Consider the following 17,450-nt stretch of genomic DNA (forward strand, 5'->3'; position numbering starts at 1 on the left):
TTTTGCCCACATTCTATATTTACTAATATAAGCAAACATATTACACATAAAAAACGACACTTGTATGCATTGTTATTCTTCCACATTTGACAAGGGTCAGAAACAGGAAGTCAATGGAAACCGCAGTACCCAACCCCGCCCACTTCTCCTCCCCTTTTGCCGCCAAAAACCCTTTGGCCTTTTCTAATAGGATGAATGAATGTCTCCATGACAATAGTTTCCCTGGACAACAAGTGATGCTCAGCGTGCTACCTCAGCAGCTCAATGCAACGCGGCAGGCGTACCAACCTTAGAGCCACCTGAGATAACACCAGCTTTGAGACCTTTGATATTTAAGGTAATATGTATTGCTGAAACAGTTGATACGACTTGAAAATGCAGTCTCGGTAACAGTTTGACAGGTTGTCAGCACTGTAGTTTACGTGTTAACCGTTAGATGGTAGTATCGTGTCCCTCACTAAAAGCACAAAGCGCAAGTGGGAAGAAATGTATTTTTTACAAATGTAAAAATATTCTTAGCAAAAATAAGAAGTGAACCCTGGGGCAACCTATCTCAACACGTGACTTCTGCAGAAAAGCAGACGTCACCTTTAACCTCCTAGCTATTCAAGAAACTTTATTGCTGTCCCAGTGCTTTTATTGATAAAGTTTGAATTTGAACCCCTGCTAACATCATGGCGACGGATCAAACTATGCACGGAGTTCCCCCTTCATTGTCTGCCAGAGTGGTTGGGTAGGTTGACAGCTGATTACTTGACTTTATCGCAGAATTTTTAATAACCTGGGGATTTATGTTTCCTTATGAAAATGGTCTCGTAACGTTGGGACGGTAGAGTCCAGACTAGCAATAGCATTAGCTTCCTGCTAGCTGTAAGTTGGCAGTGATGGTGTGTAGATATTCAAGCACAGGACGTTGTTTAGGTCAAACCAGAAATTTTATGGGTAAACAAAGATAAGCATGCGAAGGTAATATCACTCCAGGGAGTATACTTTTTGTATTCCACAAAGAAAAAGTTAAGCTTACAGATGGCTTATTAGCTAGTTAACTTGCAAATCAGTGCTGCAGTATAAAAGGGAGATATTCTTGGTTATATGTTTTCTCTGCAGGTCATTTGCTTATTTGACCGTTAGAGACAGACTACCCACCATCCTGACCAAAGTTGTTGACACAATTCATCGCAATAAAAACAAGTTTTTTGAGGAATACGGAGAGGTAAGACCACGTTCATTCAATTGAGGCAGTTATGAGGTTCACGTTAAGACTTGCGTTGGATTTTGCCGGTGCTTCCCCTTTATTTTCAACCAGGTGGGTATCCAGGCAGAGAAGCAAGCTATATCTCTGCTATCTAAGCTGAGGAATGAGCTGCAAACTGACAAGCCAGTGCTAGCACTGACAGACGGCCTACCGGACACAGATTCCTGGAACCAATACCTAGAGAGGCAGCAGAGACTGCAAGGTGACCAGGAGCCTGTCAGCTGGTTCAAGTCTCCCTGGCTTTACGTGGAGTGCTACATGTACCGTAGGATACACGAGGCGCTCTTGCTCAAGTGAGAAGCATTTATATGTTACAATGGAAGCTACTGTAGATGTAAACCCTGGAATTTTGTAATAACTTTTAGTATATTACTGAGGGATACTTTTATATACTGACAAAACCTTGGTACTGACTGATATAGTGGTGCATAGAAAAACAAAAACACAGTGGCATTGGTTAGTGGATAAATGATTTTGACCATCAACATCAACCTTGAGTTTCACAACCGGTGGACCTTCAGTAAATATGTTCCTCTGCCAAGGCTTGTATTTATCTCTTTGTTTGTTAGCCAGGTTAGACAAAAATTAACACAACTGAATTTCATGAAACTTTATGCAAAGGTACAATAGAAGACAAGGAAGCATCCACTTAGTTGTTGTGTAAATCCAGATCAGTTGCTTTGAAAATCTGAGCTCTATCTTTGGCAGAGGATATGCTCTCCAATTCCCCTTCTCATTTCTTTTTAGATTGTGTTTGTTTAGTTTTTGTTATGATTTCTGTTATGATTTTATTTCTTCTTTTATTTCAGTCCTCCCATCAGTGACTTTGATGTCTTTAATGAGGGAAAGACTCAGAGCTTTACTGAGTCTTCACAGGCTGTGATGTCCTTGTGTACGTACTTGGAGGGCATCAAGAACAACATAGACGAGCTGTCTAAGAATCCGCTGTTTGAGCATTTCAGCAAACTAATGCAGGTCAGTTCAATTTATGTCCTTAAAGCTATACATTTACAAGATTCTCAGTATGTAAGTTACTATTCTTTTTTTTCAATTTTCCATTTGTATTTATTTAAATTATTTATTTATTTATTTAAAACTTTGCTTTTTAGTATTTAAAAGTGAGTGATTCTGGCTACACCTGAGATGAATGGTCCTCTTGTGAATCCTTGTTGTGATTGGTAGCCTAATTTAAAATGAACCCACTAATACCAGTGGGATTAGACCTTCATAACTGCAATAAATGTGGTGCATTAGTTCTTGGAGATTTTATGTTTTACAGTATTCAGTTACTATTTATTGAATACATTTTGTGACTCTTTTAAGGTATCTCTGTGGGGAAACAAGTGTGATCTGTCAATATCTGCTGGCCAAGAGAACTCCCAGAAGACCAGTCCACTAGATTCCCTCTACAGCCTCCTGCCCTTCATCCTGGTGGATGACACCAAAAGGGTATGGTCAGCTCTTATTTCTGCGCAGAGGCCAAGGGAGTCAGGGAAAAACAATGCAGACAGAGTGGACATTGTTCTAGACAATGCTGGCTTCGAGTTGGTCACTGACTTGGTCTTAGCCGACTTCCTGGTTTCCTCTGGCCTTGCACGTCAGATTCATTTTCATGGCAAATCCATCCCGTGGTTTGTCTCTGACGTCACAGCTAAAGATTTTCAGTGGACCATTCGGCAGGCCATGGCAACCAATCACAAGTGGGTTTCCAAATGTGGTGTTCAGTGGCAGAGGTACTTGAAAGAGGGAATGTGGTGCTATCATGATCATCCTTTCTGGACACAGCCCCATGAGTTCTGCGACATGGCAGCCGATGCTCCTGACCTGTATACAACCCTGCAGGGAGCAGACCTGGTGCTGTTTAAAGGCGATCTCAACTACAGGAAGCTGACTGGAGACAGGGACTGGGAGCACACAGTAAGCTTTGAAACTGCACTGCGAGGCTTTGGGCCTGCAACGCTGTGCAGCCTGAGGACTCTCAAGGCTAACATTCAGGTTGGTCTGCAACCGGGACAAGGGGAGAAGCTTACCTCCCAAGATCCAAGCTGGATGACTAGCGGCAAGTACGCTGTGATTCAGTTCCACAATCCAAAGTCAGAATAGTAAGGTTCAAATCAGGAACTCACTTTGATGACATGGGTTTAAAAAGAAGCTTCATAAGCAGGCGATACCTTTAAACCACTAGACACTTAAGTTAGGGGAATTGTTAAATGTTGTTTACTAGCACTTCATCAAGTTTGATTCAGGAACGCGCACAATAATTAATACTCAGTAATAATTTCATAAAAAGCCATCTCATATCAAAATTTCACCTCCTACATTTTATCCTACATGTGTAGTAAACCATGAATTTAGTCATACTGTTTACAGGTTAATGCTGTGAACAATTACTGAGAAAAAATTGAGTATGAATTCTATAGCAGAAACAGTTTTGCATGCAGTTGTGAGAATGATGTAAATCTAACTTATAGTTTGTTTGGGTTTTTTTGTTGTTGTTGTTGTTGTTTTTCTTTCTTTTTTTTAATCTTTTTTTTTTATTCAGCTCAGGTTGTTTTACTCCGTGTGATTACAGCGAGTTAAGTTCACCAAAAGCAGATCATAACATTTTTTGAAAATTACATTGTTGTTGGAGCAGTGTAACAATAAGTGGCATGTGCTTGTTTTGCTTAAAATGGGAACCTGGACCTCTATCTCCATAGATAAAAGTGGATGTCTCTTTGCACATTGTCATGTCGTTTGTCACTTTTAGTAATCAACAGGTGATGTTAACTGGATCCCATAGTGCTGCTGGGTGAAAATGTTATTTTGATCATTTGTTTTGATTTAATAAATCACTACTATGACTCTGCTCTTTTTCCTTTTGTCGTACTTTACAAGCAAGAAAAATGTTTTTTGGTTTTTTTTGTATACTAATAGCTATTTTGTAAATTTGTCCATATTGAAATGAATGCATTTCTGAAAGTGCTATAACTAAATTTAAGGATATAATTCCTCCACTGTAACCTTCTTGAATACCACGTGCCAACACAGTGCAGAGTAGCTGCCTAAACTCTACATTATTGTAAGGACTTTACCATTATTATAGGGTCCTTTACCTTACAGTGTGAAGCACCTTGAGGTGACTGCTGTTGTGATTTGATCTTAAATTTGACCTGTATTTTTGGTCTTGCATGTAACAGTGTAACAGGAGAGTTTAATTTACATGTATACACAGCAAAATATAAAGACCCAGTTAACCTTAATGTTAAAACAATGAACAAATACATTTGTAAACACACAATCTCTTATAAGGTAGTCGGTTCACCAGGGTTGTGACTTTAGTCTGTATTTATAAGAGTGTTTTCCTGATGACCTTTCATTTACTCAGGTCGGGTTGGACCAAGAAAAATGGCCAACAAAACAGCTGGAAATGCTGCAGTATGTGCATTACAATTCAGAATGAGCTGTAACAACACTGGCATAATTTAGGCTGCTCTGATGCTTTGTGAATGTGGTACCTTATGAAAATGAGGCCTTATTACTGCAGGAAGCATCTTATCTTGAATCATTTAGGTGATTTAGCTGTTTCATTTCTCACCCTTCATTTTCTTTTCCCCTGGTGTAACAATGTCTTCATTTTACTCTAGGGAAAATAGAAAAAATCATCAGGGCCACTTGTTTTCCACTTGACCTGACATGTCCTGAAAATTGGGCTGTTTACACAAGAAAGATGTACCACAGAGAAAGGAAAATTAGGGCTCCGTGTCAAGTTTTCTCCCCCACTTGGTGGTAGCCATTAATTATTGCATGAGAACATGTTTGACTTTATAAATTTCTCACATAAATTACAACATGTCTCACTTGAGTAGCAAGAAGACGTGAATTCAAATGGCCCAAATAATTTTTGTGCGTCTTTCTGTCATTGACTCCGAAATCTGTAAACAGTTATTTTTTACATTTGATTTTTATCAACAGTGGTTGGTCGGTCCCTTGGCTTTGTTTTTGTACACATAGTGTTCTGCTTCGCCCGTGATTTGAACGGATAAAGTGATGATTAACTGATCCATGCTGTGGATCTGTAACTTATATCAACCTTCCCTTAATGGAATGTGACTCAGAAGGTATCTTTTAAAATTTCTCTCAGATTTATTGCAATTTTTAACGAGAAGAAATAAATGTGAAGCATAAAAATGATTATCAATCTCTTCATTGGGGATTGATTGTGTAATTACTCGCTGTCAGAAAGAGATTTGACCTCCTGCTTTGTTTGCTGTGTTATGGTGACCTGGCACTTAAACGCACCACGGTTATCGATTTGGCTGTATCTTTAATTTGTTTATCCTTTTTTTCAAACCTTTCCACTGTTCCCATTGTGTCCAATGAGCTCAACTAAATGCCTGTGAGGCAAGCAGAGCCAGTACATTGTACAGCACATAGGAGGATGCTTCGTTTGTAAGTGGTGAGTAGTAGTATAGTAGTAGTAATGGTAGATTGTGGTTTTCTTTCAGCCTCTGCTGTTGTTGTTGTAAACTGTCCACAGTGATTTCTTTAAATCTCACTGCAAATAGACTGGCAGTACATCACATCTGTCCTGTGCTGCTATCGGCTGAGCAAATAATGAATAAGCAGTCAACTTTTCTCAGCAAAACAGGTGCAACCAGTGACAATTCTTCCATATTACACAAATGACGAGTGGGAACTGTGGCACGCATGAGAAGACACGAGTTGTTTGTGAATGACTATTTTTTCCTCCCTCTGTCCCACCAGCCTTTCTCCCTCTCACACTTTGGTGAAGATGTATTAGAAAAGAAGGAGGTGCTTTGCTGACAAAAAATAAATAAAATACAGGAAGAGTTGTTTAAAACTCTTTTTATTTTGTTCTTTTGGAGCTTAGTGACCAGAAGCTGAAGGCAGACACAAAAAAGCTGAATAACAGTGGAGCTTTCAAGTTGTCTGACAAGCTTTGTTGGAGAGAAGAGACCCAGAGAGCAAGTGAGGGGGAAAAAATAAAGAGAGGGAGAGCAACACTCCTCTCCACTCCCCCTCCCAACAAATGGGAGAGCCAGTCTAAATCATGTTGCTTATCACTGCTGTTGTGCTGTGATGTTGCTCAGGCAGAGCCCAGCGCAGAGCAGACAGCCGTGCGGACCAGTACTCAGACCCAGGGACAGCCCAGCCTCCTCAGAGCTGGAGCCCCACTCTCCAACTCGCGTCTCGCCATCGCTGCGTGCCCCCCTCTACGACATGTACCCCGAAGAGAGCCGGGGGTCTGGAGGGGTAGCCACTGTGGACTTCCTGGAAGGGTCTTATGACTATGCCGCCCCCACCCCTGCCCCGACTCCTCTTTACAGCCACTCCACCACTGGCTGCTACTCGGCTCCTCTGGACGCTCACGGACCACCGTCCGATGGCAGTCTTCAGTCCCTGGGCAGTGGGACAACCAGTCCACTTGTGTTTGTGCCCTCCAGCCCACGGCTGAGCCCCTTTATGCACCCGCCCAGCCACCACTATCTGGAAACCACTTCAACACCCGTCTACAGGTGAGGAAATGCAGTTTTTTTTTCTGGTGGAGAAAAGTGACAGGAAAAAAGTGAATGGAATTATTACCCCCTTCTGACACATTTAATTATTTGTCTGGCAATGGCACATCCAGGGCTTGGTTTTGATTGTTTGGCAGTTGTGTTTGTGCAAAAGTTTGGTGATTATGCAAGCGTAACATGATAAGTACAGTCAAAACCAGTTCATCAGGTATGCTGCTTCATTGCGACAGCTGTAGCTGCCTCTATCATGTCTTCATTATAAATTTTAGGTGACTATACCATAAAGAAAAGAATTAAGCCCGGTGTTTTCTGGCATTTATTTATTTAATTGGTGTGTTCTACCAGGGGACAGTAGAACAAAATATTACTGGAAAACTAAATTCAGAATTTGTAATTAGTGAATTATGGCAGTGACATTCAGTTGGGTCCTGTAAATGCCGTTATAACAGAACAATTATATAACCACATTGTTTTTATTCTCTTGCTTTATACAAAACATAACTATTATCTCTGAGGAAAGGATCAAGCTTTGTCCTGGTCTCTAATTCCAGAGATTAAGGACTTTGTTAAGGACCTTGAAAAGGGAACAATACGTAAGAACAACAGACGCACACACACAGTTTGTTTCCTGCCTCAGGTGAAAAATAAAACTCCGCTCCTCCTGTCAGCTGCTGTCGTATTAAAGTCGTTCTGATAAGATTTGATTAATCACTAAGTGACTTGCCTAACATTTTCAGGGAAAAGAAAATGTTCCATTTTTTGGCAAAAATATCCAGATGTATTATTTGATTAACTCTGCAACTGAGCTTTATCTTTATGAAAACAAAAGAAATTACCAAATTAAAATTCATGGCGTGTTGCAGGTCCAGCCATCAGCCGGTTCCCAGAGACGACCAGTGTGGTACCCGTGATGAGGCATACGGCGTGGGCGAGTTGGGAGCTGGAGCTGGGGGGTTTGAAATGACCAAAGAGACGCGTTTCTGCGCTGTGTGCAGTGACTACGCGTCTGGATACCACTATGGGGTGTGGTCTTGTGAGGGCTGCAAGGCCTTCTTCAAGAGGAGCATCCAGGGTAGGTAGTCTGTCTGCTTTATCTGTTTGTCATCAGTAGATATAAAAGGATTGCGCTATATTTTAAGAAACACTACAGATCAACTACAGTTGATTAAATTAGGAAACTGTCTAAATCATGGGCTTTATTGTGTCTGTCATAGAAAATAACAGTATTGAAGAACACAGTGCACTAAAGTAATTGGCTTCTTAACTTTGAGTGCTATCAAGCAGAAAAGACATAGTGTCCTGTCCTTCAGCCAAAGACATTAAATATGGGTTAATTTATGACATGGGGAAATCTAAAGAACATTCCTGACAGGAAGTTTGGATGTTGTTGGCTCATTTTACAGAAGTGAACGACCTGTAATGTTTACAGAAAAATAAGCAGCCTAATTGGAGTTGAATACTGTTGGGTTAAAGGAGGAGACGGAGGGAGGACGCATGTCAGAAAGTGGACATTGTGAAACTGAGAGACAATTTAGGTTTCAGTCCATTTATTTATTTTCATTTGTGAGACATCAACTGTTTTCCAAACTCTTTGTGCTGTTGCCCCTGTGTGTGCAAACCAAAACTCAGTGTGCTTGGTGTCTGCGTCATGTTTATGATTTGATGCGGTTTGTGCATTGATGCAAAGTCGTGCAATGAAAGAGCACTCAAGAAGAAACCAATTGTCTCCATGGCAATGACAAAGCCAAGATGCCACGTTTTAATTTGCTCCATCTCAGATTCATTTAGAATGGGGAATAGAGTGCACCTGGCTACTAAATAACCTAAATCTGAACTGCACACTGAAGTGGGTAGCTGAAAGTAATAGATTTTCTTTCATCTCAGGTCACAATGACTATATGTGCCCAGCGACAAATCAGTGCACCATTGACAAGAATCGGAGGAAGAGCTGCCAGGCTTGCCGTCTTAGGAAGTGCTACGAAGTGGGCATGATGAAAGGAGGTGAGGGTGAACACCAGCAGAAGAAAGATTCTCCACCTTTTGCACGTTTTAATTTTTTGTAAAATCGTGTAAAGAAATTCTATTAATAATTTTTTTTAACAAAAATTACACTCTTCTTTATAAATTTAAAAACTGATTGTCTTGCTGTGGAAAAACTTGGCACAAACATGAGGCTGCTGTTGGATCCAGATAAGCTTGAGACTAACTTTAACATGACCTTGAAGAGATTTCCTCTTAAGGAGTACAACTGCTCAGTCACATTTTTGTTTTCATACTTCCTGAATCACTCAGTAGTCCAAAAGAATCTGCGCATCTGTGGTAAGACGTGGCAAAACATGAAGTTATTTTTGAACAATGTGGGGGAAAGAGTGAAGTGATTTATCTACACACCCGTGACTACTTGTTTGTTTTTTCCCTCTTTTTTTGTATCATGATGTTATTTCATCCTTGGTCTGTCCTCAAGGTATGCGTAAGGACCGCGGACGTGTTTTGCGGCGTGAAAAACGACGGGCCTGCGACAGAGACAAACCAGCCAAAGACCTGCCACACACAAAGGCGCCCCCTCATGATGGAAGGAAGCATGCAACGAGCAGCAGCAGTACAAGTGGTGGAGGAGGAAGATCCTCTTTAAATAGCATACCTCCTGATCAGGTGAGGAAATAGTGAGCATCTACAGCAGGTTTTTATGAAAGTCCACTATCAGGTTTTATTGATTTAGGGGGAAATTTTGATTGTCATCCAGGTGCTCCTCCTGCTCCAGGGTGCTGAGCCTCCAACCCTGTGCTCTCGTCAGAAGATGAACCAACCCTACACGGAGGTCACCATGATGACCCTACTCACCAGCATGGCCGACAAGGAGCTGGTTCACATGATCGCATGGGCCAAGAAGCTTCCAGGTAGGAATTAATCTAAAGTATAGCAAAGAAGAATTTAAAGAAGCAACAATTAAACATTAAGACAAGAGCAGCAATAGACAGTATCCAGAGGGTGTTCATAGAATGGCTGTGTTAGTTTACCAGATACATCTTAGCCTGAAGTCTTCTTTGACTCTTTAGGATATTCCAAGGATCTGGTGATGTTCATCAACAAAAATCCTCTCTGTAAGACGAAGAAAAAATATTACAGCACTGTAATAATTTATAGATTAAATGTCTAACAGGCCCTGAAACTGTGGCTTACATCACAAAATGACAAATGACCACACATAAAATGATCAGGTTTAGTTGTATGTGTATGGCAAAGTGATGCCTTTACGATCTATTTTAATAAAATGTTTCCAGTAATCATGCAAGTGCTACAGTATCCTATTGTTTATTGTTAAATAGTTATAGCGCATCAGTCTACAACATGTGCATAAATGTGAGGTCACATGCAAATTATGTGCGCCATTTCTTTGGAGCATCGTGACATCTAATAAAAAATCTTGGAAAAAAATCCCTTAATCGTGCACAGACGTAATGTGTGAAGTTGCAGTCGTGTGTGTGTTGTTGTCAATTTGACTTCTTAGGAAACAGCGAAGAGATGGGAGACCTCTGTAGTAAAAGTACACATAAGCCCCCCACACGAATACAGAGCCATTACAGAAATAGTAGTTACAGTCATCACCTTTGAGAGGATTGTTTGGTCAATCTGCAGGCACCCCATAGAGCCTAAATGCAGTATAAGACACATCACCCTTTTTACATGTGCTCTCACACACACACAAACCTGGCAGGGAGGTTTAAAACCCAGATTTTGAGGCATTACAACCTTGTGTGTCACTAAAAGCCCAAAGATACCCAACTTTAATTGCAAGAGGTTCCAAACATTGTACAGGGGGCACAATGGGGGAGATTGGCTGTAATTATATATGAATTTAACCCAGCTGATTGCCAGCAATAAAGCTTCTTTTGTGAGCAGAGATTGCAGATGATATATTCAAGTAGATTTTCTCTGGCTTAAAACAAGAGTGTGGATGTTTTAGTCATTTTTGAGTGGGTTGAAGGTGAGCAGGAGACATTAATATTCTATTACTTGTCCTGGTTAAAAAGCACAGATATTCTGAGTAGACTTATCTACTTTTTTTGTTTTTAATTTCTGAGTACAGAATAATGGCTGAAACTACTAATGGCTAATATTTGTAGTGAAGATTTTTATTTTGCTTTTATCTGTGAGTCTTCTGGCTAAAGGCCTTATTTTGTTTCAGGACGGATGCTTCAAATGCTCAGAATTGTTAAATCTGCTGGGTGTGGTTGAGATTGCCTGCATGGCATCAAAAATTATCATCACGACATGCTTTGTATTTTGTGTTTCTAGGTTTTCTGCAGCTGTCTCTTCACGATCAGGTGCTGCTGCTGGAGAGCTCGTGGCTGGAGGTGCTGATGATCGGGCTCATTTGGAGGTCCATCCACTGTCCTGGCAAACTCATCTTCGCACAGGACCTCATCCTGGACAGGTAGCGAGGGATACTTCCCTAATTTTCACCTTGGTATCCTTTCTCATCTCGCTGTCCCTGCTATTCCAACCTATTTCTCTTTCTTTCTCTATCTCAGACACATCTTAAGGGTGATACATCAGCATTGTAAATTTTCCATCTCACACTTTGCCAGGCATTGTGCCATCCCAACATGTCTGTCACACGGTGAAAGACTAATTACATGTTCCCCATGGAGAGGAGAGCAGCCTCTTTCCTACCTGAAATACCCCGTCATCATTACAGTGCTGAGCTTGCAGCCAGGAAAGAGATTTAATCAAACCCTCAATACAAGGAATGATGGAAAATGAAGAAAGATGGAGTGAGAGATGACAGTGAGAGAGAGATAGAGCTAAATGATGAACAGAGAGGACGAGAAAATAGAGATACGGGGGAGACACGGCTGTTTTCTGCTTTGCAGGCACAGCCTGTTCCCTCCATTTCCCGCCATGTTAAGAGTAAACAAGCTGGCCAAAGCACAGTATCTACCTCAGAGAAAAAGAGAGAGGCAGAGACAGATCGAGGGATGAGGGAGACTTGCGGGCAGACAGAGCTTTTACCCTCTGATGTGCCTGATGGTCCCATTTGATTCAAAAGTGTATTAGAGAGTATTATCTCTAAAACCTGGTCCCGGTATGAGTGTCCTCTCCAATTGGACTTGATGACTAAAATGCTGTTGGACCAGGGTTGGCAAATTCCCTCAGCTCTGTGCCATCCAACTTTAACTTGCACTCCAGCCACATTATCCATCTTTCCATCACCTTTCAACTGTGTGGACAAATGGAGCCTTGCAGCCATTCAGTCCATTAGTTGTTTATCTGGTTGCTTGTTTGATAGTTTGATGGTGCTCTTCTCCTTCTGCACTAAAGCGGTGATCTGCTTTTGTTAAAATGTGACTTTTTGGGTAACTTGTGTGATCTTGATATTGTTTTTCTTCCTGCATGACACATTAATTCATTCTGCTGTCCAGGACTGAAGGCACATGCGTCGAGGGAATGGCCGAGATCTTCGACATGCTGCTGGCCACAGCGTCCCGCTTCCGGATGCTCAAGCTCAAACCTGAGGAGTTTGTCTGTCTCAAAGCTATCATTTTGCTAAACTCTGGTAAGACACCGTGTTAACGTGACCTCCTTGTGAAAGCATTTCAAAGAGAGAGAGAGACCAAACTGATACCTGAAAACATCGAAGGACACTTCACAAATAAAAGGATCCGCTCCCTAGTTCATTTATTTATTTATTTTCTAATATCCACTCCGTTTGTTCACAAGAACGCCACACCAAAGGTTTGTGTATCTGCTCCTGAGAGTAAATATTGAACAGTGTCAAACTACACCCACAGAGGTAAAGCTCTCAGTGCTGCGCAGACAGATTAGGCGAACAGAGCGTTCTGGAGAGATCTGTACCGTCAATAACCAATAGCTGTTCCCATGACAACATGAGACAGCACAGAGGGCTGTGTTTGCCCCGGAGATTGAGGTATTCTATAAGAGAAGTCTGAAATACCAGTGAAATGACACTACTGGCTCAGCTGCTGGAGCGGGATGAACTTTAGATTACTGAGATTGCCGTGCGTCATCTTAAGCATGTGGATCAGATCCTTTTTCAAATAAAAATTTAGACGTTTCTTCATTGTAAGAAAGCTGAGTATTGTTAAGGAAGCTCCATAATTTTCTTCTCGGACTCAACTAGAGGAGCCACGCCTTGATCTGAAACGAGCTGTTTTAGCGCACCTTCCTTTAATGCTGCAGGCACACTGGGGAAAACAGCGGATGAAGACTGCAGCACAGTAACCAAAATTATTGTGGCGGCGTGCAATGATGTCATGATTTTGTCGGCTTTGAAATGGTTGGGGTCCAGATCCTGGACCACTCGTAGATGTTGACGTGTCGCTTTTAAGGCGGCAATAAAACCTCAACAACACGCAGTCAGTCTGCTATCAGTTTGCTACCGAATGGGGTTGAGTCGGCGATGATATGCAATCTGTTTGTGGTAACACAGCAATTATCTTTCAATTCAGTTTTATTTATATCAAGCCAAATCACAACAACAGTTGCCTTTTAAGGTGCTTTATATTGTAAGATAAAGACAAACAAAGCTGTGTGCCTGAGATGACCAGAAATATCTTGTCTCACTGATGACATCATACGGAATGAACAGTAGAAAAAACGAAACCTCTAAAACGGGGCATTTAAGCTTACAGTGACATCCTTATTTAAACTTTTGTGTTTTTTTGTGAATATTGCAAGAAAAACATGTTTGAAAAGATTAGTTCAAGAGAAAAAACGAGCTTTAGACAGAAAGTTGGCAGTGAGCTGATGATGTCTTGGTCTCTTAGGTGCCTTTTCTTTCTGCACTGGCACAATGGAGCCCCTTCACGACAGCGCGGCAGTGCAACACATGCTGGACACCATTACCGATGCGCTCATATTTCATATCAGCCAATTGGGGTGCTCGGCTCAGCACCAGTCAAGAAGACAGGCCCAGCTGCTCCTGCTGCTCTCCCACATCAGGCACATGAGGTAGAACTCAAAACACTGTGAGAAAATTTCTAGTTTCAGTCGCCCTAATGTGATGACGGTAACAGTGTGAGGAAGGTTTTAAACACATTGTAAAATCTAACAGAGACTCTAGGTTGCAGAATGCAGTGTTAGAAAGCAGGTGAGGTCACCATCTCTCTTTGGTTACACTCCCTGCAGCAACAAAGGCATGGAGCACCTCTACAGCATGAAGTGTAAGAACAAAGTGCCTCTGTACGACCTGCTGCTGGAGATGCTGGATGCTCAACGCATCCATCGCCCAGTCAAACCATCTCAGTCCTGGTCCCAGGGTGACAGAGACTCTCCCAACACCAGCAGCACCAGCAGCAGCGGCGGGGGTGGTGGCGATGATGAAGGCACCTCCTCGGCTGGTTCCAGTTCAGGACCTCAAGGCAACCACGAGAGCCCGAGGCGTGAGAACCTGAGCAGAGCGCCCACAGGTCCAGGTGTCCTGCAGTACAGGGGGTCCCATTCCGACTGCACCCGCATCCTATGAAGGTTTAAAGTCATTTTTATGGATGGTTTGTGCAGAGAATTTTAAAAAAAGGGGTTGGTGAATTAAAGATGGTGGTTATAGTCGAGTTTGCATGAGAGAATATTTATAAATGAGGTGATTTTTATAGCTGTTTAGTGAGAACCTTCTCATTGGAATTGCACAGCAGTCTGAATTTCAGTGCTGTCAGCCTTGTACACTGCCTTTAATGATACCTGTGATTTTCAATCAGCTTTCCAGTACCGCTTATCATTTCCAAAACAGCAGATGTTTAATGTGGTGCTCTGTTAGCTACGGTGATTTCAAACAATGAGCAGCTAATCTTTCTGTTTATTCGCCTCGACCAAAGTGCACTTCCTCTGTGATTTAAGAGGCTGATGGGCATTATTTTTTCATATAAAGGAAATAAAAGAGAAAGAATTACGCAGGAAATGATGGTAAAACTAGTTCAAATGAACGTGGAATTCGTTGTGCTTAGATGCCGGTATTGTTAAAAAATAGATATCAGGTAATGTGGGTGAGCGCACCCAATTTTCTCTCAGATATATCTGAGAAAAAATATTTTAGTGATGGCAATTTTGAAGTGAGGAGTGGGAGAGGATGTATCTGTTGAATTTTAAGTTGGCAGAAATTGTGCGATCGAGTCCTAAATATCAGTTGGCTGTTTGTTGGGTAACGTCTGTGTACAGGAGGATTGTTCTCTGTGCTAACCTACGTCAAATCCTTTTTCCTTACTCTCTTATGTGGCCGTCCGTGTTCACTGTGCACGTGTGTGGTTAGCAGAGAGACTACACGCTGAAACAGGTAATAACGGTGTTAAAAAGGAAGTCTCCAAAATGAATATATGTCAACCTAATTTCTGTTTAAATTGCAGAATTTGATGCAGCTGAAGAAATGAAACACCTAAAAGGAAGTTTATCAGATTTTTTTTCTCTTTTAGTTGGCTTACAAATTCCTGAGGTCACGTATTCAAACTGTTTTTGGGTCTGACTAACAGCCTGAAATGGTTTCAACACACAGTGAGGACAAATTTAACAGCCAGCTTGCCAACTTTAGATTAGCTGCAACAGTGCAGTCAGCCTGGGGGTTGTTTAGCCTCTGAATAATTTGCTACAACATGCCACTCAATGTTTTAGGCTTAAAATCTTGCATCAGATTAAATGCACATTTTGGACTGCATAGAGTATACCAATATACGTTACATATTGGTTGCACTGTGCAAAAGTCTTGATTCGACCCTCGTTTGTTTTTATTTTTCTAGGAAAATGAGAAATAGATGCAGGGATTTGTTGGAACCTGTGAAAACAAGCATAAAAATACAGTATATAAGGTAAAAACAGAGTTTGTACAGATGTAATGAGCTTGAAAGTCAAGATTTGCTCTAACCACGTTTATTTTTTAAAGCAGCCTTAACTGGCTTAGGCAAACTTTCTTGTGATTTCTTTAAGTAGTCTTCAGGAATAGTTCTCTAGGCTCATTAAAGGACATTCAAAACTCTTCTTTGAATGTTGGCTGCTTTTTGTTCTCTTGTCTATGAAGACGACCCCACACTGTTTTGATAATTAAGGTCCGGGCTCAGGGAGAGACGCTTTCCAGATAGTATCAATCCCTTATGCTACTTTTGTGCATTCACAATTCCTTCAATTTTGAGAAGATCTCCAACCCCACTGGCTGAAATGCAGCCCCAAAACCCTGACAGAACGTCCACTCACACTCTCTGTTGTTCCTCTCTCCTGACCTTCTCTGCACATATTTAAAATGAATTGAACCAAAAGTTTAAAGTTTGGGTTTATCAGCTCTTTTATCAGAAGGACTTCACTTTCCCTTACTGTTCATCTGCTAATCAGAAATATTACTTCTTCTTTTGTCCTCCAGCTTTTAAGTTTCCGGAATTTTGCAAACCCTGTTGGGATACGCTGGGATACGTTTTTGGGAAATAGCTCTTTCGGAATCACCTTGTTGTTGCCAAAATACTATTGTCTGCCTGCCAAACTGTGGTATTCTTGGTATTTTTGATATATTTGGCAAAAGAAATGGGAACAAATGATGATTAAATCTTTGCAACAGGATGCTAGCAACAAAGCTCAGGGGAGTTTAAAAGTGCTGCTTTGCTAAATTGTCTGTACTGTTTAGACACAGCACTGGTCCATCTCTTGAGTTAGGTGCCTTTTTTTTATGCTTAATTGATTTATGGGTTAGTGTTAAAGAAAAAAATATGGTGTGAAAGAACCAATGTCCAAAGAAAAACCGAAAGACCTTCAGAAAGGTCAGAAAACTGAAATTACAAGGAGGTTTGGCTCCTTGGAAGCAAAATATATATAATACTTGTGTACACTGTAGATTAGTGTAAAAATGTCTTGGATGCCCTGGAACTCAGGTCAACACATTTTTTTTTAAACACAATGAGATACGATTTTTCAAATGAGGTTTTAGTGACTTCTTGTTTGCACCATCATTGGCTGTTTCAGTGTATGAGGCCCCGGCTCTGCCTGCTTCCTTCCTTCCTCTTTTTCTCTCTACGTTAATAAAGCCGATGCACACAGCACTCTGCTCACTAGGTGTACCTTTCTCTTAATTTTGTTTGCAGTCACACGGCATCTGATTAACTGCACACAGTCACACTTGGGAAGCAGGGATGAGTCCGTATTTGACACCTTTTGCTCAACTGATGGTTTGCTAGTTGCGTTTTTAACTAATTGTTTTATTAATCCAGTTGCATTTGGGGGACATTAAATGTTTTTACCCAGCCTTTAGTTTGTTGATGCAAAAAATAAGTACTTTAACACAGGAGCCAAGCTGACTCCAGAAAAAAATAAATAAATAAATAAAGCAACTGAATCTGGGATCAAAACACAGCTTCTGTAGCGATAGATACGAGTCTGGCTGCTATTCTGCGTGCTTTCAATGCAAAATGCTGCCAGCCCAAACATGAAATTACCTGCAACCTGTGATGAGTGGAAACTGCAGGCAATTATAATTTATGTTGCCACGGGAGAAGCATTAAAAAAAGAGGCAGCTGCAGATTTGTGTCATTTGAGAGACGTGTGGAAAGCCTCCACACAGGATCAAAACATCAGATTTGGAAGTGTAAATCCAGCCAAACCTGCCTTGACTGTCGTTTGTTTACTGTGCATACAAATAAAAACAACAAGCATTGTTCATCACCGCCTTTCTCCTGACTCGATTTTCTCCA

At 41.2% G+C, this 17,450-nt stretch overlaps 2 protein-coding genes across 5 annotated transcripts; both read left to right on the top strand.

Annotated features, from left to right (window-relative positions):
* The first annotated feature begins 369 nt into the window (after positions 1–369).
* dcph1 (damage control phosphatase 1) lies at positions 370–4,103 on the top strand. The gene is made up of 5 exons (XM_086264237.1): positions 370–733; positions 1,108–1,213; positions 1,307–1,548; positions 2,065–2,230; positions 2,579–4,103. The coding sequence occupies exons 1-5, from the start codon at positions 675–677 to the stop codon at positions 3,356–3,358; spliced, it is 1,353 nt and encodes a 450-aa protein (XP_086120363.1). The 5' UTR covers positions 370–674; the 3' UTR covers positions 3,359–4,103.
* Positions 2,585–17,082, top strand: esr1 (estrogen receptor 1). Of its 4 annotated transcripts, XM_086264234.1 has the most exons (12): positions 2,585–2,704; positions 6,349–6,774; positions 7,638–7,846; positions 8,659–8,775; positions 9,239–9,426; positions 9,518–9,671; positions 11,071–11,209; positions 12,198–12,331; positions 13,563–13,746; positions 13,924–14,262; positions 15,038–15,061; positions 15,132–17,082. In XM_086264234.1, exons 1-10 carry the CDS (start codon positions 2,691–2,693, stop codon positions 14,258–14,260), a joined length of 1,902 nt encoding a protein of 633 aa, XP_086120360.1. In that variant the 5' UTR covers positions 2,585–2,690; the 3' UTR covers positions 14,261–14,262; positions 15,038–15,061; positions 15,132–17,082. The 4 variants fall into 4 exon arrangements, with proteins under 4 accessions (XP_086120360.1, XP_086120359.1, XP_086120358.1 ...); XM_086264233.1 differs by having other exon boundaries at positions 15,038–17,082; XM_086264232.1 differs by having other exon boundaries at positions 13,924–17,082.
* Positions 17,083–17,450: the final 368 nt, after the last annotated feature.

This window comes from Aulonocara sp. 'chitande type north' Nkhata Bay, linkage group LG15, assembly GCF_057382095.1.
Source record: "Aulonocara sp. 'chitande type north' Nkhata Bay isolate Kocher_YH1m ecotype deep benthic linkage group LG15, A_spYH_male_GT1.1, whole genome shotgun sequence".
Taxonomy (NCBI): domain Eukaryota; kingdom Metazoa; phylum Chordata; class Actinopteri; order Cichliformes; family Cichlidae; genus Aulonocara; species Aulonocara sp. 'chitande type north' Nkhata Bay.